This window comes from Myotis nattereri, assembly GCF_964212035.1.
Source record: "Myotis nattereri genome assembly, chromosome: 11".
Taxonomy (NCBI): Eukaryota; Metazoa; Chordata; class Mammalia; order Chiroptera; family Vespertilionidae; genus Myotis; species Myotis nattereri.
Window position 1 is genome coordinate 41,248,696 of NC_138086.1, and position 19,835 is coordinate 41,268,530.

Below are 19,835 nucleotides of genomic sequence, written 5' to 3' on the forward strand. Positions count from 1 at the left end.
TCTGTGGTGGTCCCTTTTATAAAGCAACAGTATTGGTTTTTTAATTTGATAATCAATGAAAGCTAGCATCAAAATCCTTCTTTGTTAGCAAATATACATGGGGTTTATCCACCCCCCTCTAGTGAATGAATTTCTTTTCAAAGCGTATTTAAGACTGTTCTCTTCTCTATAAGCCTGCAAGCCACCCCTTTCAGGGAAAATGCTTTTGATTCAAGAAGAGTCTCAGGCCAGTTGCCTTTAGCTGAGCATTGTCCACATGGTACTTACTTTGCAGCAGTGTTTAAATTTGTGCTTTTAAAAAATAGACTGTAGTTAGAGCTCCTAAGCTGTCCAGTCTAAAATGTCCTCTGAAATGTTCCAAAAATGTCCCTCATTCTTTTCAGAGGATGTATCATTTTGTCAGTCTTTCTTGTGTAGCTGGAGCAAATTCTAGCTGGAACATGACAGGTATAAATTGACCTAGCTATTATTGTGCCCCTTAGTGTTAAAGTGACTTCAGCAACAAATGGGAATTTGGGTCAGATGGCCTCTCAAAGCTAAGCTCATAGTAAGAGCAGGAGAGATCCCTAAAACGATCTTACTACCTCTTCCCATCCGTGGTATAATCAGACCCTTTTACAGAATTTTTGGTGGTATTTACACCCCAGGAGCTCTCTAACCCTGGGAGAAGAGTTATAATATTGTTTATTATGACATAGATTTGTACATGCCATGCATTGCTCACATTATGTCTCTAAGAAAAATAAATCTTTAAACTAAATCCCTTGCAGTAAGTGTCACAGATTTTTTTTACATGAGTTCATGTGTCACCTCTGACATGCGTGTCATAGGTTCGCCATCACTGCTATAGTCTGTGACCATGAACTATGCATATAAATTCTTTGGTTAATCTCTTTGATTCCACCCCCTTCCCAGTTCCAAGAGGAATTGAGGCTCATAAAGGTTAAGTACCAAGTTCAACTTTCTACCACTTTATAAGTAATTGAATCAACATTAAAATCCAGATAGCTTGCCTCCCACACTGCTATCCTAATCACCCCTTCACATAATCTAAGCTTCAAAAAACTCTGACTCCAAAGTTATCTCAGAGAGAATCTTTTTGTTTATTTTCTTCCCAGACTTTTCATTCTCAGGCATTCTCCCAAAGCTGATCATTTTGAAACCTCCCTCCATGGCACCTGCTTGCCCTCCTCCAAAAAGGGGCAATGCTTCTCAGGGACTTCATCACAGGGAAAGAGACAATAGCAACAGCAATTTGAAAATGCTTTCAATGACATTGTTTCATTGTAGAAATTTTTAACCAGGGGTAATTATCTAAGGTGCACTCACTACTCTTTCCTTTCCTTTGTCAATTTATTGCTTAATTTCCCTTCTGTCATGTGTTTATTTGGAAATTAGTCTTGAAAAAACAATAGGTTACCATTAGGACCACTGTCCACAGTGCAATAAAATGGCCCAGCACTGAGAATCAGCTTCTATTGTGGCCACATATCTGATTGCAGGTCATGGTATTTACACATTCCTGAATATCAACACGTATCTTAGACTATGACTATAGATTACTCAGCAAGCTCATTGAAATTGGACTCGTGACACTTCTGGTTAAACCTAAGATTTTGCTTTAACGACACCAAGTTCTCCTTCCAAATTACCATTAAATATGTGCCTTTTTAATGGTTCAATAGGACAAGGCTCAGTATTTCTATATGGAAAGAGCCAACACTTAGCAGTTGATAACAAAGCCCATCAATTTGATGTAATAGAAGAGCTTTTGCTGCTCTATGAAAAATGCAGTTGAAAATTTACAGAACAGTTTTCTAATTAGTGGACTTAGAAAATTTAAGAATAGTGTTCCAGAAACACCTGCAGCTAAACTCAAGTAAACGTTGATACTCCAGGTGGTACATCAGTGGGACTTTGAACACTAAATTGTGGTGGCGCTATTTTTGACATCACCACCTGGTAGATTATGAAAATCCCTCTGTTACTAGTGACAAAGTCCTGATTCTTGCCATAGGGGAGAATACAATAACAGCAACACCTTCCAAAATTACATTCCAAATATAGACTAGATTTCCTTGCCAAGTGGTCAGAATGGCAAAGCATCTGAGACGTTTGCCATCACTTGATAGGGTTAAAAGTCTGGGGCATGCATCCCAGGGACTAGTTGGTTTCTCCCAGGCCCAGGGCCTCCAATTTGGGTAACTGCCATTAGGCTCACAACGTGGCCTCATAGAATGCAAATCAGGCAATTAAGTGTTCCTAATGGGGAAAACAGATGTGACTGAACACATATGCTATCATTTGTTTAGAATGCTTATGTAAAAAAGTAAGTTTCATCAAAATAAAAGCTGCATATATGCTTTTAAGTAATATTATTTACACAAAATTTAAAGAAATTCAACAGTAAGCATAGGTTGACTTTCAACTGATATCAATGGCTATTTAGCAGACTCTCAGCTTTTATTTCTATGTTAAAGAAAGTCTTTATGCTATCTTTTATGAGCTAATTCCAGAAATTTAAAAGCTCTTTAGCTTTCCTTCAGTCTCCAACAACCAATATCATTTATGACCTACCTTTTTTTGAAGGATTCAAGCTAACCTGTAGTGACACAAACAGGACAAATTAAGTACTGAGCAATTACTATCAATCAAATAAATGGTTTTAAGTGGATGAAATTTTTCTTTAAACCTCTAATCTTGACCTTTCTATTATTAATGTATTCATTGCTTTTCAGATTACATGATCCCTGACCTTCAAGAACTCACAGCCTAAGTCAGAATGAGTATTTTGTCCATTTGATTACCCTTCCCTAACCCTTTCTTTTCAAGTTGGATGTCATCCACGGTAGTCTTTTTAAAACGTAACTTTGGTCATGTCATTTCCTTAATTTAAAAATTTTAATGTCAATTTACCTCTTAAAGCATAAAGTTCAAAATCTTTAGCTTAGCATATAAAATACTTAGCAATCTAGCCACAGTCCCTCTATTCTTTCTTACTCTACCCATCCCTACAAGGCACTGGGTACTCAGGTAATACTGAACTTTCTGATGCTACAAAAGCCAATGTACTTTTCCCCACTTCTGTCTTTGTGCTCTTCCTTTTGCCTAAAAACATTCTTTTCCCTTTCTCTGCCTGGCAAGCTTTCCCTTATTCTTCAAGATCAAGCCTAAATGTCCCCTCTACATGGGAGCCTGTCATGGCTCACCTGAGTGTAATTAGTTGCTCCTTCACTCATGTGTTTGTATAAGTATGTATACCTGTATCTCAAAACTTAATCCTCATTATGTTTCTTTATCTCCTACCAGACTATAACTTTCTGGAAGACAGTGGAGGTATATTACTCATCTTAGAACCGAAATTTTAGAATAGTGGCTTGTATAATTGGCATCAATCAAGGTTTGTTGAATGAATAAACATTATTCATCATCTCTATCACTTTATCACTTTCTGAGTATTTACTATGTGCCAGCCACTGGGCTAAGTACTTCACATGTGTTATCTTTAATCCTTACTTATAACCTCATAAGGCAGACAACTGGTATTCCCTTTTACCAGATCAAGAAACTGAAGCTTCAGAAATTAAAATAACTTCCCTAAATTCACAAAGGTGGTGAGAGAAGGAACTGGGTTTTCAATGTTGGTCTGTTTGATTTCAATCCTGTGCATTGAGCCACTATATTATTTGCCTTTGTATCTGACAACTCTGTTGAACTAATGAACAGTTAACAGGAAAACCAGGAATAACACAGTTCTATTTGCTAAATAAGATGGTCTATACCCCTCTGCCCTAATGATTACCACAGACTCTCAGAAATAAATAATTGTCTTTTTAAAGAAATTAGCCTACAGCCCTCAGCTTCCCTCAGGCATACCCAATAGCTTTTGGCCTTTGGTTAATAGGCAACAAGAACTGGAATACTCTTTTTTATTGACAAGGCTGTATTTGCCATATTATTGTGATGCAAGTGACTTCAAGGACCGCAGGAAAATGTGGATAGTTCAACCTGTGGCTCTGTTAAATCCTCAGAAGACACTATCAAAAATCAACATGCAGGGCACTGACTGAAGGACATGGTCCTGCGAGGTCTATTGGTATCAGGTCACCCTGGGAGTCATGCTTTTGCCATGTGTTGCTGGCAAAGACCAATGCACTCTGGAACCATTGTTAGGGACTAGAATCCAAACCAATTCAGATCCATGATTTCTCTTGAAAATTAATTCATGGGGTAAGAAAGGAGCAAAAAGCAGATGCAGACTGATATAGTGGGCAAAATGCCTTCTTGTTCCTCTTGAAAGTACCTGCTAAGTGGGTGGAGGAAAAAATTTATTCCTTAGATAGTGCCTTGTTAGTAAGGGAGCAAGACAGACACTTATCTAATGTGGCGTGGCACTGTCACGATGAGAAACCTGACACGTCTCCTGAAAAAGTGTGGCTCAGGGAGTCCCATGTGGTCTGCATATCATTTAAGCTCAGCAATGATCCATGAGAATGACAAAATAGATAACCTTGATCTTAATAAGGCTCTTAGTCACAAATAAAAGGCAAAACCACAGGTGTTGGCTGCAATGATTTCAGGAGATTTGAGGATAGAAATAGGGGTTACTTTAAGCCATGCTTGAAAGTTTCTGCCATGATTAAGGAGCCCTTTGTATGGAATACCCAGGCAAAATCATCACAACCAAGTCACGCTGTTGAATGGGAATGGCAATATGAACCTTTCACTGGAGTATTTGGGGGCCCATGGAATAAGAATCAGTGACTTTTGCAGATTTTACTGAATAAACTGGCATTTACTACACTCCATTGTACAATTTCCTAAATCCAGATTAATCTCTGGCCTTCAGACATTGGCTCCAGTCAATCCCTTTCATGCCAAAAAAAAAAAAAAAAAAGATGTGCTAATCTTTTAATCTTTTTTGAAATAACAAGAAGATTGGCGTACTTTATAGGCAGATAACTCATGTGATGTGAACAGCTTGAATTCTTCAGGCAGTTTCTCAACTTTATACTACCTCCCCATTTAAAATCCAAGCCAATCTGGGATGTTGTATGGCTAATAGTGCAACTGGATCAATCTGAATAGGAGAGTCAGTGTGGGCTTTAAAGATCACAGCTTTGAGAACTTGCTTTATGTAATAACCGGGGTTATCAGGTAGCAGATGGTTCGAAGTGCAGCACTCAGCAGTTCCCTTCCAGGCTTATATATAAGCATTTAATTAAAAGAATGGAACAAAGCATTCAGCACCTCATATGTGATAAAAACCACTGAAGGGTTAGGCTTCTTTTTAGAAACCAGCCCCAGAAAATATGTGAACAGCACAGAATGCTGAGGTAAACACATGGAAGTGATCATTGTGTCTCCTGATTCCCAGGACAGCAGAACAGCAATGGGGTTTTGTTGTTGTTGTTGTTTTTATTGTATATGTATAGTTCAGCTCTGTAGATAGCACATTTGGAAAGTAAGAACTTGATGCCTCTTTACCATCTGGAATTTTTGTAACTCAGCATAAAAACCAGTGACTGTTTGTTATTCCCCTTAAAGTATTAGCCCAGCCTCAGAAGTCGAAGGCAAGGAAAGTTCTGAAACGAATCCTCAAGCGGGACAATCACTATAGTGGGAAACATTTCTACTAGACTCTAAACTTTCATACTCTTTTTTGTCTTCTGTTGAAAAAAAAGTTTGAAATTGTGTCACCAGAGAAGGCGCAAAGCTCATGTTTGAAATGGGAACATCATGAATATCCTAAATGGGAAGAGTGGCCACAGGACTGACTATGATGCTCAGAAATGACTCTGAAATTTGCAATCCCTAGTCCCTTTTTCATAACATCAAAGAATACTAGGTTATCTGAGCTCTTTCCCATAGTTCATACTCTTTTGGCCCCCTTGATCAGAGAATCATTGAAATGAAGCATGACACCTGAAATTCTAAAGAGTCCCATGACTTGCTAAAAAATGTCAGATGTAAAATTCCCAAATAAACTGGTCTTTCACCCAGAGTTCTCAACAATAAAGAAGGATGGTTCGGATGCCTACAGTAGCATCACTCCACAATCAGCTATTGATTATGGGAAAGATAATGTTTTAGACATTGCTAAGAAAGAGCTATAAGTGAGCAAATGATCTGAGCTCTGAGTGTTTGGCTGCTTATGTGTCTTGCACACAATTCATTTGTCTCCAGAAAAGCCTTACCTTACCAGCTGATCTTATTAGTGCTCATTTGGTGAAGCCTGCCTTAGGTATAAGTTTACATGACTCCTTCTTTAGGTTTATGTGATTTGAGGATTAAGGTTTCATGAATAAGGCTTTTAGTTTGTTTCCCTTAGAACAAAAAGGCAGTTTTCTAGCTTAAAGGGGATTGGCTCAATGGCCAGTTAGTATAATATTGACTTCCTTTTGTCTATACCTAGATAGTTACACAGAGATAATTTAGAGAAATTGATTTTAATGGTATGAAAACCTTTGTGCCAGATTCCTAAAGTTCTGAGTCAATTACTTGTCTTATATATCCTCTTATTTTGGTGAAAATTGACTATAAGTAATGAGGGATATAAGGGTGTCCCAAAATTCACACAAGAAGTAATTTTGATAGAAAACACAGGTTTGTAATTAAAAGTTGTAAAGTTTTTATTGATTCATAAAGTATACTGTATAGGGTTATGTATGGAATAGCATATCGGGTAAATAGATTATCATGTCACGATAACTGTTATTGCCTAAGCAACCGCATTTTCGAAGAATGGTCTGATGATGCCTCCAGCCCAAAATCCGCACCAAACAGTGACACGTTGTGGATGCATTTGTTTCTCAACAATCACTCGTGGATTTTCTGAACCCCAAATGCGACAATTTTGTTGATTAACCAAGCCATCAAGATGAAAATGAGCCTCATCGAAATTCAGCCACATTTATGCAAAATGGTCATAGAAAATTTCAACAAAAGAGTGCGTATGTGCCAGCAAAGCGTGGAGGCCATTTACCCAATATGCTATTCCATACATAACCCTATACTGTATACTTTATGAATCAAAAAAAATTACAATTTTTAATTATAAACCTGTGTTTTCTATCAAAATTACTCTTGTGTGAATTTTGGGACACCCTTATATATTGCACAGGAAATTGTTTATCAGTAGTGTTTGAGAGTAGCTTTATATTGCTTGCTGGTGGTCAGCTATTCCCACAGAAACTTACCCTTGTAATTAGAAAAAGTTACATGTTAAGCAGGAAACTACAGATTCATGTACCAACTCATTCATTTAACAAACATTATGTAGCACCTCTATACTCTACAAGACATTAAGGAAATATGGGGTTAAAAATACACATTTCCTATCCTTAAAAGCTTTCATTCCAGTAGAGGAATCAGTGAATAATCTAGAAATCACCATATACTTTGATTAGAGTCATGCGGGAAATATATGAAGGAATGAAAGGGAGAATGGGCACACAATTCAGCCTGAAGTGAGGTGTCAAAAAGATTTCCCAGAAAAGGAGCCCTTGAATGGATTAGCTGAGCAGACAGGTGGTAAATGTCACTTAAGCAGGACCCACATGTGCAAAGGCATGTACATTTGAGAACATAGTAAACTGAAGAAACTAGATAGACTTGAGTTCACTTGGAAGGGAAAATGGTGGCAGATGGTCAATGACATGTAAGTAACATTCATGGATTGGACAATGATTGCACGTGAAGACCATCCTACTCCACCATACAACTACGGAAGTTGGAAAAAGACAAAACTATTAATTTTAGATCACAGTATCTACTGGAAAATCTATGAGTTACCTAGCCAAGAACAGCATCCTAGCATTTCTTCTTGAGCAAAAACAAACAAAAAAAAGAGTTTATACATTTGTCATATGATAGGCTACAGTGAAAACATTGTAATATCTAGTTCTGGATAAATTCAAACCGTCCAGAAAACGGAAATTCCAAGGTGTTTAAACATTAAATATAAAACTCTAGTACAGGCCACATGTGCAAAGGGCTTCTGCTAAGTCTGCCTGCAGTCTCTCAAGCCCCAGAAATAAGAGGTTCTGCCATAAGGTCATTGTGTTTTTCACATAAATCATAAAGCCAAATCTGATCATGATATGCATAGCTTGAAGCTTTCAACCTTTCAGTTGAAATTTCCCCTGAATTCTTAGACAACTCTTGTTATCTCTGTATATGGTCATTCAGTAAACAAATGTTTATGAAGCCACTATAAAGTATAAACTGACAATGAAAAAGTACATATTTAATAAGAAGGAGCGCTTGCTTATGGTTCTCAAATCAAGGAACTCGTGTCTTTAGAAATAAAAAGGGAAAAAAGAATATTATAACTTGAAATATGTCACTACATTTTAGTGCAAGGAATCATGTATGGCAGAGGTTAAGAGCACGGATTGCAAAATTGATTGTATTAGTGTGGGAAGTTGAGCATAGTATCAAAATGCCTGGGATCAAATCCTGTCTTTACCACATATGTGCTCTTCAGCAAGATTTCTAGGTGCTCAATCTAAAATGAGATAATTGTAGTTTCTACTTCATAAGATTGTAATGGGGTTAAAGGAGATAATGCATCTACAACAGTTGGGTCTAAATTGGAATCTAAAGGAAGCAAACCACTTAATAATCCCCCTTTGACTTTAGCACCCCCCCCCCGACTTTGCATCTGTACCTTCATTTTCTATTAGTTGGGTTTTTTTTTATACTTTCTTCACTTTTGTAATTTTAACTTAAACTCAGAAACATATCTCTTCCTATTGTAATATCACCTTATTGCCAGAGAGGGAGACAAGTCCTTTGAAAAAATCAAGAGACTGGGTTTAATTTTTGCTTTTCACTTGTTGGTTGTGTAAATTTTAGAAAGTCACCTCACCCAGTGAGCTTCAATTTCCTCTCCTATAAAACAAAAGGCTTATATTATCGTCATGGCTCTTCCAGCTCTAAAATGTAAAGATCTTTTTTTTTTTCCAAAGTCATTGATATAAATTTAATCTTATTTGACCATCTCATACAGACTTTCTTCCAAGCTGTTCTCTTTTAATATATTTAACTTTGTCATCTATTTCCTGTCACTTTTCCTTTTCCACAAGAGTCCAAATAATGTCATCAACACTTTGTGGAAGTCATGGTCCTCCATGGCTACCACTCTTCCCTGAATGGTTCAACTAACACTGCAAAGATTCTAGTGGAATTGACTCTTAGTGAACCTGTGCTAATTCTTGGTACTCGCCTTGTTCAGTTCTAAGTAACTCTACTCTAGAAAGTTACCAAAGTATGTCATATTTATTAATTTATATTTATTCGTTACTTATAGTTCCTTGCTCCTACCTTTGCACACCCTGACTGTTCTCCCATTATTGATTTATCAAAGATTATTGATTACATAATTCAATGTGATTTCTTTTAGGACTCTGAACTGGAGGCAAACTCAATTACTATGAGTATGAGCTTTCTTTTGCTCTTATTCCCCACTTTGATGTGAGATAACTTTTTCACATTATTGTATTACTATTTTCAGGTTAGGAAATATTCTTACTGAGGAGAATGAAAAAGCAAGAGGGATTAGGCAGGTGTCTTTCTTTTCTCACCTAGAACCAACTTCCCCACCCAGTGTTTCTCTCTTTCCACCACATCTTCATCTAAAATATAACTTAAACTCAAAACAATACCAATGAGAAAAACCACATTGTTCCATTTTCACATTCTGCTTCAGTCTTCCTAGTTCTCACAGGTTCGTGCCAATCTTTCACGTTGTCCATGGAGATGCCCAAGGACTGAACATACCAACAACACCCATCCCTTGTTCACTAGTTCTTTTAACACTCAAATTCCCCAGTGCACCCTTGCAACCCTGTGGGTTCTTTGAAGATCTTATCTTTTCTGTCTTGTTGAGACTACTCTGTATTGTCGGAATTATTTTTTTAAGTCTTCCTATTTCTCTTGACCTTTTTAGAGATTCTATCCATAAGCAGTTATCTCTACATTTAAAGCATTTTTGTCTAAAGCATATATACCTAGACCATGTTTTTTCTTCCTCCACTCCTACTAATATTCTAATTGGGTAACTTTCTTCCAAAATTTCACATTACTTCCCCATCCTAAAATGGTTCTTATTTTAAAAATGATGTCCAGTGTAGGAGTTCCCCTTATTCTCCATCTTTTTCTCAGAGAAACCATATGGCCAGGACAGCAAGTCAGGAATATTTCAGATGCCCATTTTTGGGACAAAGGAGAGAGAAAACATCTAGCTGACAACTATCTGAACATCCCCCAACTCTAGTTTTAAGTTTTATGCTAAAAAGAAAGTTCCTGCTCATAGCAAGCAGGCAATTCCTTGTTCATACCTTATTGTTTTGGTTCCTCTCTCCTGTTCTTCCAACCTCAGTGTCTTTCTGCAATTTAAACTTCAGATTCATAGTCACACAGGAGAGGGTAGACAGGAATTTATGAGAGAATGACCAAGGTACTTAAAGTGAAAAGATCTGCTTCTAAATCTTGATTTTTGTCCCCACTTTTTAATCTATTATAAAAGTCCTTTGTGAGTATTAAAGGAGAACACACACACACATTGTGGTTTTACAATAGAATAAATACCTTTTTTAAAATACATAATCTAAGCCATAAATTTCAGTACTCTCTAGAAATCAAGTTAGGGTGGGTGAGGGGGGAAAAGAAGGAAGGTTTATAACCTGATGACTTCTGTGGTGATTACTTTTTACATTAAGCATTTTTACTCTTATAATCCAAGGAACTTAATTTTAAAAGGAACAGCTCACCATGATAAAAGCAGTTCAACACTTTGCTCTATGATTCAATATAGGTGATACAATTGAGATTATGCTTACGTCCTTATTAGTGTTCCATTCTCATGTCTCAGCTCACTGAACACGCCTCCTTTGCCTATAGTAGGTGCTAGACTCCTTATGAGAGAGAGAGAGAGAGAGAGAGAGAGAGAGAGAGAGAGAGAGAGAGAGACTCTTTAAAATGATAGCAACAACTACAATTTTATCCTAACCCACCACCCTCCAAAATGCTACAGCTCATTGTGCCCCTTCCCCATGTAGAGAATCTTCATCATATTTCCAGTATTGCATGCCTAGTTCATGCTCTTGTACAGTCTGCCTTGCTTGTAAAATGTTCTCAGATATCCTGGAGAGGTAGGCATGAAGCCACCGGATCCTATCAGCCAAAAGGCATGAGCTCTTTTCTTAAGCAGCTTCTCATTACTTGTTCCCTTGGAAGAACAGTTTCAGCAGTTTAGGATCCTTTCACTGCGGTTCCTAGTTGCCAGACTGTGTCTCCGGGCATTTTTCAGGTGCTTTCATTCTCTGCCTCCCTGAGGGGTTCAAGTCCTGATGAATATAGCTTGAAGATGAGAAACTGTAGCATCAAGACGAGATGGCCTCTCCAGTGCTAACCAGGAACTCCATAATCAAGCAAAGTCTCTGCACAGACTCTTATCATCATTCCGACACAGTAGTACATAAACCCAAAGTAAGCCAGGTACTCCGTGTGGAGGTATTGACAGTACTGGCTCAGTGCTATCTCAGTCATCTCAATCAGGCTGAGAAAACAAGCCACGTTCCTATGTCTAAATGAATCACTATAGGCCAGGGTCTCCTGATCCTGAGGCAAGAAGAAATACATGTTATACTAGTCTTCATCCACCCACTCATCCACTGACTTCTATTCCCTCAATTTCACTCATCTCCTAAAATGTTTTTTAAAGTCTTTACCAAATGCAAAAATGCAAGAAATAGTTGGTTCTTAAATGTGCATTATACTGCATGCTAAGTACCAGATTTTCTAACTGTTCTATTTGTAGTTAAGTAAGAGGTACCCAGATTTGAAAAGATACAGAAAACATTTGTGGTAGCTCCGGGCTATATCGGAAGTATTGGCTGTATAGCAGTCCCGATCTCCAAGAACATGCTGTGTGGCTGTGTGTGAACCTGCCAGGACTCAGATGATTAAGCAGGACTCAGAGGTCTGCTGTTTCACATTTTTTGTGCTTTTTGCTAACAGCTGCCTATTTCAAGCTGTGCTTCCTACATGTCAAATATCAACCTGAAACCATAATTTCTAGAAGGAAAATTTGAAAATACTCTATAAAGTATATAGGAATATTTAATGTGGTTTCTGATTAAAGTCCACTTTGTATATTATGTAATTTAACTAAAGTCAGTATAGAGATAGACATGTTCAGAATATGTGGGGTAGCCAGGAAAAATAAAAACAAACTTATATATATATATATATATATATATATATATATATATATATATATATATAATCTCTGTAGATTTTTAAAAATATATTTATGCAAATACTCTATGCATAAAATGCTTCTTGATAAGCTAACTTCACTTTCCTTTTTTATTCTATAATAAATAAAAATAGTGAAACATTATTGATAGGTGAATGATAAGAAATTTAAATCCTTCATTCAGAATAAGTTTTAAACATTTTGAAAGAGATGGTTCTTTCTTGGCAAGGTCCTCAATGTTTCTGTATTTGCTTTATAACCAAAATACTATAATGATAACATTTGTATGCTTTCCTTTCACATTGTTCAAATAGAAAGAAGTGTTTCAAAAGAAAATACTGGTCAAGTTCTTCAGAAGTTTAGAAAAGTATATGCCTAAAATTTGGGGTGGACCAAATAGAATTGATTTTTTTTTTTACTTAACCTAGATAATAAATGTCTAATTTGAACTGTCCATGTGGCATACAGTTCCCAAATTAGGCTCTTTCAGAAACTGCCGTTTTTAGCAAAAGAGGGGGAAGTGAGAATTCGACAACATCCAGGCTGCAGCCAAACTGTCTAAAAACTGAATTTGGCCGAGTCACTGTAGCTCACTGTAGCTCATTGTTTGACCGAGAACCCCACACATTTCAAACAAACACGCTGAGGACACCTGAACAAGAGTAATCCTAGTCCAGGGTCGAGCATAAAGTCTGGGGGCGGGGGGGGGGGGTGTACCCTCATTTTTCTACTATGTCCTTTCCCAAATCATACACTACCTGTTTGGAACCCGCTCCCTCATCTCCAAAATGCAGTATCCAGAACCGCTCTGGCAAAGCTCCAGGAAAAGTTCAGTCATCTGGAGGGGACACAGGCGCTGGGTAAAGAGCCTGGCACTATCTGTTTCTTTCTGTCCCTGGGTTTCTAAAGCACCTGCTTCCCCTGGCTCCCTCCTCCAGGTGGCAAACCTGCTCAGGCTCTTCCAGATCCCTCAGATCAGCTACGCCTCCACCAGCGCCAAACTCAGCGACAAATCCCGCTACGACTACTTCGCCAGGACCGTGCCCCCGGACTTCTACCAGGCCAAAGCCATGGCCGAGATCTTGCGTTTCTTCAACTGGACCTACGTGTCCACCGTGGCCTCGGAGGGCGACTACGGGGAGACGGGGATCGAGGCCTTCGAGCAGGAAGCCCGCCTGCGCAACATCTGCATCGCCACGGCCGAGAAGGTGGGGCGCTCCAACATCCGCAAGTCCTACGACAGCGTGATCCGCGAGCTGCTGCAGAAGCCCAACGCGCGCGTCGTGGTCCTCTTCATGCGGGGGGACGACTCGCGGGAGCTCATCGCCGCCGCCAGCCGCGCCAACGCCTCCTTCACCTGGGTGGCCAGCGACGGCTGGGGCGCGCAGGAGAGCATCGTCAAGGGCAGCGAGCACGTGGCCGACGGCGCCATCACCCTGGAGCTGGCCTCGCAGCGGGTCCGCCCGTTTGATCGCTATTTCCAGAGCCTCAACCCCTACAACAACCACCGCAACCCCTGGTTCCGGGACTTCTGGGAGCAGAAGTTCCAGTGCAGCCTCCAGAACAAGCGCAACCACCGGCGCCCCTGCGACAAGCACTTGGCCATCGACAGCAGCAACTACGAGCAGGAATCCAAGATCATGTTTGTGGTGAACGCGGTCTATGCCATGGCCCACGCGCTGCACAAAATGCAGCGCACCCTCTGTCCCAACACCACCAAGCTGTGCGACGCTATGAAGATCCTGGACGGGAAGAAGCTGTACAAGGATTACTTGCTGAAAATCAACTTCACAGGTAAGCATGGAGCCTTGCCTCATCTTCTAGGGTGCAAGCAGGGATGTCCAGCAGGAGGCAGGTACATCCACCCAGAAATGGTTTCCCAGCCACAGCAAGGGTTTAAACTGTTAAACAGACATGGTGAGATGCAATACGATGGCTCTTTGATGTTCTTTCTTATTGTTTAGTGAATGTCTTGGCTGGTACCCTATGTGGCATCGAAAGGCCCCCTAGGCAGGGCTGATTGATGGTGGTAGCTGCCGGATGTGGGCTATGCTACATTCACTCTCTTGCTTGTTGTTCGCTGTAAAATGTGACAACCCGGATCAGGGCATTTAATCTTCCTGAGCAGAACTGACAGCTCCCTAAGGAACATGAACTTCCAAGGCTTCCTTGTGGGTGATTTGAGCAAAAGAACCTCATAACTTTCACTGTAGGTGAGAGAGAAACACACACTCTTTTCCCAGAGTCAAGTTGGGGGCGGGTGGGGGGTGAATGAAGGGGGATGAGGGAAAGTTACTCAGGCCATGGAGATTTCCAGGCATTTGAGGTTATTTCTTCTGCTATATAGAAACATTTCCTTGTCGGCATTCAGAATTGTGGCTTTTCTTAAATTATATTATGAAATGAAACTTTTTTCTGGGAGCCTGAGTATAAGCAAGTTGAAGACTGATGGAAGTCATTCTGATACAGTAGTGAACATGCAAAAGTGTGTTTAAAGTGGGTTTTGCTGCCTCTCTGTTTATATCTAAATATTTCTAAATATAACATTGCATTTTTATGTATAACTAACATATAAGAAGCACAAAATCTTTAGGGTACCGTTCTCTACTAAGATGCAAGTAATATAAGTGCATTAAAGTACTGGTTCTGGGGACTTCAGCTTAATTCTAAATGATTAAATGGTATGTAATATTAGTGGGCACAAAAGATTTTTATGTCAAAAATATTACAATGATAAAATGCTTTCAATTTGCCTAAATTGCTAATAATGTCCCATGGCACTGAGGTATCATTCTAGTCTGCACAGTATGTTTCAATTAATTTATCATTTAAGACAGGAAAGTGTATATGCTCAAATCATACCATCATTGGAGCAAGAGGCAATTCTCAGATCTCCCTTCTAGGTGATCACTCAGAAGTCAAATGGTCTGAAAAATCACTGGTAATACTAAGAGAGGATCCCATGACTATTATTTCCTATTTTAGAATTCTAATCCCTAAACCAGCCTTGAAGACAATTACAAAAATGACCACCCTTCATTCTTGCACATCTTTTCTTCATTTTACCCACAGGGAGCCAAAAGTAGCAGAAATCAATTATGTCAATATTCCTTCCTACCCATCTGACAGATACCGTCTCTTAATATTAGAGTGACTTTTGTAGGTGGTAAAGATGAAAACCTTTTCTGTGCTCTGTATTCCCACATTTGTTTCTATCTCAGAGTAACAGGTAAGTTCCCACTGACATCTCCAGAAAATAAGAATGAACCATAGAGTCAGTAAAAAAGGATATCTTTACCCTAAATATAAATGAACTCTCAGGTATCTATAAATCATATCTACAATGCACTTAATTCTTAAGGATGAATAAGATAAGCATCCTTCTTTCCCTTCCTGACTACCTTGGAGTAATCACTTATCTTTATTCACCATGTGCATCAATTAATTTTGTTATTCTAGTTCATTCTTTACTCCTGAGCATGCAAATATATCTACTCATCAAAAGCTCATAGAAAGGGAACTCTTAAATTTCAAGGAGCCTTTGGAAGGTGTTTTATGTAACCAAAATATTTCTCTTCATTCCCTGGCTGTTTGAGTCTAAAATGTTAAAGAAAAATAGAGAAATAAGGCCATTATTTGGATTTTTAAAAAGTTGGTTTTGTGCGTTTGTTCGTTTTGTTTTGGTCTGCTTTGTTTAATAACTGACTTTGATTCTACAATTTGGTTTGCTGTGCAGACCTGACCAGAAAGTGGTATTTCAGTTTTCTCAATTTGTCTGGCATTACCAGTCATTCACCAACTCAGAAGAGAGTAGAAGGGTGGAAAACAGATTTAGGCCCTGACTGGGTAGCTCAGTTGGTTAGAGCATCATCCCAGTAATACTCCAAGGTTTCTCAAATCAATCAATAAAAATGAAAAAGAAACATTGAAACTACAGAAAAGAGAGGGAATTTAGTTCGGCCACCAGGTAAATATGAGGATTGGACAAGAAAATGCATTACTATGGGAAGATACCAAGATGCTAAATTATCTAAATGTGTACATTAAAATGTCCTACAAGGCCCTACCTGATCTGCCCCCTCCCTGACTCTTACTACTCTTCTGTCACCTCCTTTTACTCCCCCCCACTCTCATTTCATTCCAGCACCCTTGTTTCCAAACTTAGGGACTTTTCACTGACAGTTCTCTTTGCTCCTAATGTCTTTCCCCAGATACCTCCTATGGCTAATTAATTCCCTTACTCCCTTCAAGCCTTTACATAAATGTTAGCTTCCCAATGAGGCCCACCTGGCAACCTTCTTAAAACTGCGATGTACTGAACCAACCCCCACCATAGGTGCCCCATTACCCTTTAACCTGCTCTACTTTTTTAACACCATGATTTTTTTCTCCTTTTCTCATACCACATCATTTATAATTTTCATGTTTATTCTGTATGATTTGATCTTCATGCTTGAATATAAACTCCATAAAAAAGGATCATTATCAGTTTTGTTCACTGATGTATCCCAAGTATAATGGGCACTCAGCAAATATTTGTTGATTATGAATAGCACTCATATTTCCTTCTCTAGCTCCATTTCTAAATTGTGAGCTTTTCTTAAGGCAGGGAATATTTCATCTCTGATCTCAAACACCCAACACAATTTCTGGGACAGAGTGGGTATTATGTAAATATTTCCTGAATAAATAAGGAATGAGAAAAAACAATAAATAGATTTATAATATTATTCTTTTTTGTGGAAATTTAATGTATGTGTTTTATTAACAAACTAGAGGCCGAGTGCACAAAATTCGTTCATGGCAGGGGGGGGGGGGGGCGGGGGCCGAAATGCACCCTCAGCCGAATCTGCACCCTCTCACAATCCAGGACCCCTTGGGGGATGTATCAGTGCACCAAGTGGCAGGTGGCCAGGGAGGAGCCCAAATCGGGACCTGGCGCCACGCCACTTGCGCTCATCCTGGCCTGCTGCACTTGCTGCCACCACTCGGTAGTGCTGCTGTGCTCACCAGCCATGAGCCTAGCTTCTGGCTGAGCGCCCTCCCCCATGGGAGTGCACTGACCACCAGGGGTCAGCTCGTGCATTGAGGATCTGCCCCCTGGTGGTCAGTGCGCATCATAGCGACCAGTCATTCTGCCATAATGGTCACTTAGGCTTTTATTATATAGATGAATTTTGTAATAGAAATGTATATGACTTCTAGAATTTCTGGAATGACTTACTTTGTGTGTGTTTTTTAACCTAAACACTATCTTTTAGTTATGTGCTATCATTGTATTTGAGAGAGATAAATTTAAAATCAAACAGCATTAGTTCCAAATCTCTTATCTATTACTGTTTTATAGAAGAAGCCCCAAAACTGAAAGTGACTTGCCCAAGGTCATCCATCATCAGGCTAGTGGCAGAGGCCAAGACTGAACTCCAAGGCACTGAATCCAGTGTTGCTTTCGTACATACACAAGGAGCCTGGGAAGTAGAGGACTGTGATCCCAAACTACTACCATAGTTTCTGACACACACAAGATAGTAATGGAATGTTTGTTAAAAGAATGAAAGATGACCAATCAGTAGGTTTGAAATATGTTTCTTTTTGTGCTCCTTTTTATTTATTCTCCCTTTAATGCTCCTGGGCCACTTTTTTAATTATTTGGAACTCTGGTGGTTCATAAACACCCATACTTTGAAAGCTGAGCCATAGAATATAAATATTAGGTATTTAAATAAAAGTTTCAAAGCATTTTTTATTAGTACTTGTTTTTCATCTGAAAGAGCCATGTCATTCAGAATTCTAAAGTAAATATTTAAATGAGAATTGTTTGGTGTCATGTGACTTTTCGAACTTGCTTTGAATAAAATTTCATGAGTTCATTCTGTATAAGGAAAGCTTAAACTACTCAAGACAGTTAAAAGCAGAGGAAACCGAAAAGGATGTTAAACATTTAAAGAAATGCAATATCACTGTCATTTTGTATGTTCACAGTACAGTATAATTTCTCTCACATTTTGTTCTGAGACCAGTTCCAGAAAGTGGAATAGAACAAAATTATAGAGTTACAAAAGGCCTTCCTCAAAGATGAACTTGCCCCTACTCCTCACTTGACAGAGGGGGAAATTCAGAATGTCAGTATTATTATCTTCACTACAGAAGCACATAAAAGTCAACTCAGCTGTCAGGGTGATGCGGTATCCAGAGTAGATCCAATTCAAAAGAAAGAGTTCCCACTTACTGAACATATTGCCAGAGGTGCTCCAAGATATGTCCCAGAATTCCCGTATCTTGGGATTAACATTTATGACATTCCTCTGAGTGATTTCCAGGGTTTGGCTAAAATGCTCGATAATGGAGAAATTGAGAATTTGACAACAGAAAATTTATCAGGATCACATAATTGGTGACAGACCAAACCATCAAGGTCCTGATTTAGTCATTCATTCCATAGATAGTTTTAGACCTGAGGACCTAACAGGAAACAAGATGCAGGTCTGCAGCATGGAGCTTTAACAGCATCGGGCGCCGGAGCAGGATTAGGGGGGCTTCAGCATGAGGGTCTTTGAGTTCTGTTTCAGTTTTTGTTTTTGTTTTGGATTAGAAAAAGTTGTGTATCTTATGCCTAGAAGAAATCTAGACTCACTGTACAAATCTTACTCCAATGGCTTGACTTGCAGACAAAAGGACAACTTCTTGTTACTGCTAGACTGGTGCTCATAATAGGATTGGGTAATGGAACACACAGTTCTTACATTGTTTTTGTTCATTTAGTTCCTTGCTTGTCTCTTCTCCTTCTCCTTCTTATTCCTCTTCTTCTTCTTCTTTCTCTTATTCTTATTCTTATTCTTATTCTTATTTTCACACTCATCACTTGGTACCAGCAAGGAGACAGACTACTGAGATCAGGGAAGACCTGAAGCCTGGTAAAGATGGCCCAGCCTTGTTTTACATGTACAGTTCTCCACACCTGGGAGAGAGGCAGATGGGTAGTCCAGTAGGTACAAGGATCACTCCTGGTATGGGGCTGTAACCCCAGAGCACAGGCCAGGAAGGGCAGATTTTCTGGGACACTGCACTCCAAGGAATCTGTTCAAGCTGGCGCCGACCCAGCAAGGCTCTCCTCTTGAAAAGTTCAGGGCCATCCAAGGCACAGTGAGGAAGCCAGAATGGTAATGGCCACATCTTTAGATGAATGGGCTTTGAAGTCCCTGAAAGAGCAAGCTGCTCTTGATCTTGCTTCCTCCCCTGGAACATTTGTAGTTCCCACAAAAGCACAGAAACTTGTTCCAGCTCTGCTGATCAAAAGCATTTCCAAAACATAGAGATAAATATCCTGCACTTCTTTTCTCCCTTTTCTCCCTGGTCAGCTTCCTGGGGTCACAAGAATACGATTTAAACCCCCAAAGGCCACCACTAACGTGGTAGCTTACTTGTGTATGCACTGTGCCTCCATGCTCTGGTGTCTTAGAAGCTTGAGAAATGATTCTCATTTTAAGGTCACACAGTGGAGAACAGGAGCCTCTAGAAACGTAATTTTCCACTTTGGCCTGAGCTTCCTGCTATTGCTGCTGCTGCTTGT

The 19,835-nt window shown here is 39.3% G+C and overlaps 1 protein-coding gene across 1 annotated transcript in view; it reads left to right on the forward strand.

Annotated features, from left to right (window-relative positions):
- Window positions 1-19,835, forward strand: part of GRM3 (glutamate metabotropic receptor 3) — a 193,269-nt gene that overhangs the window by 113,991 nt on the left and 59,443 nt on the right. Inside the window, exon 3 of the mRNA XM_081102566.1 lies at window positions 13,204-14,059. Within this exon, the coding sequence (XP_080958692.1) occupies window positions 13,204-14,059 (856 nt within the window). The remainder of the gene's footprint in view (window positions 1-13,203; window positions 14,060-19,835) is intronic.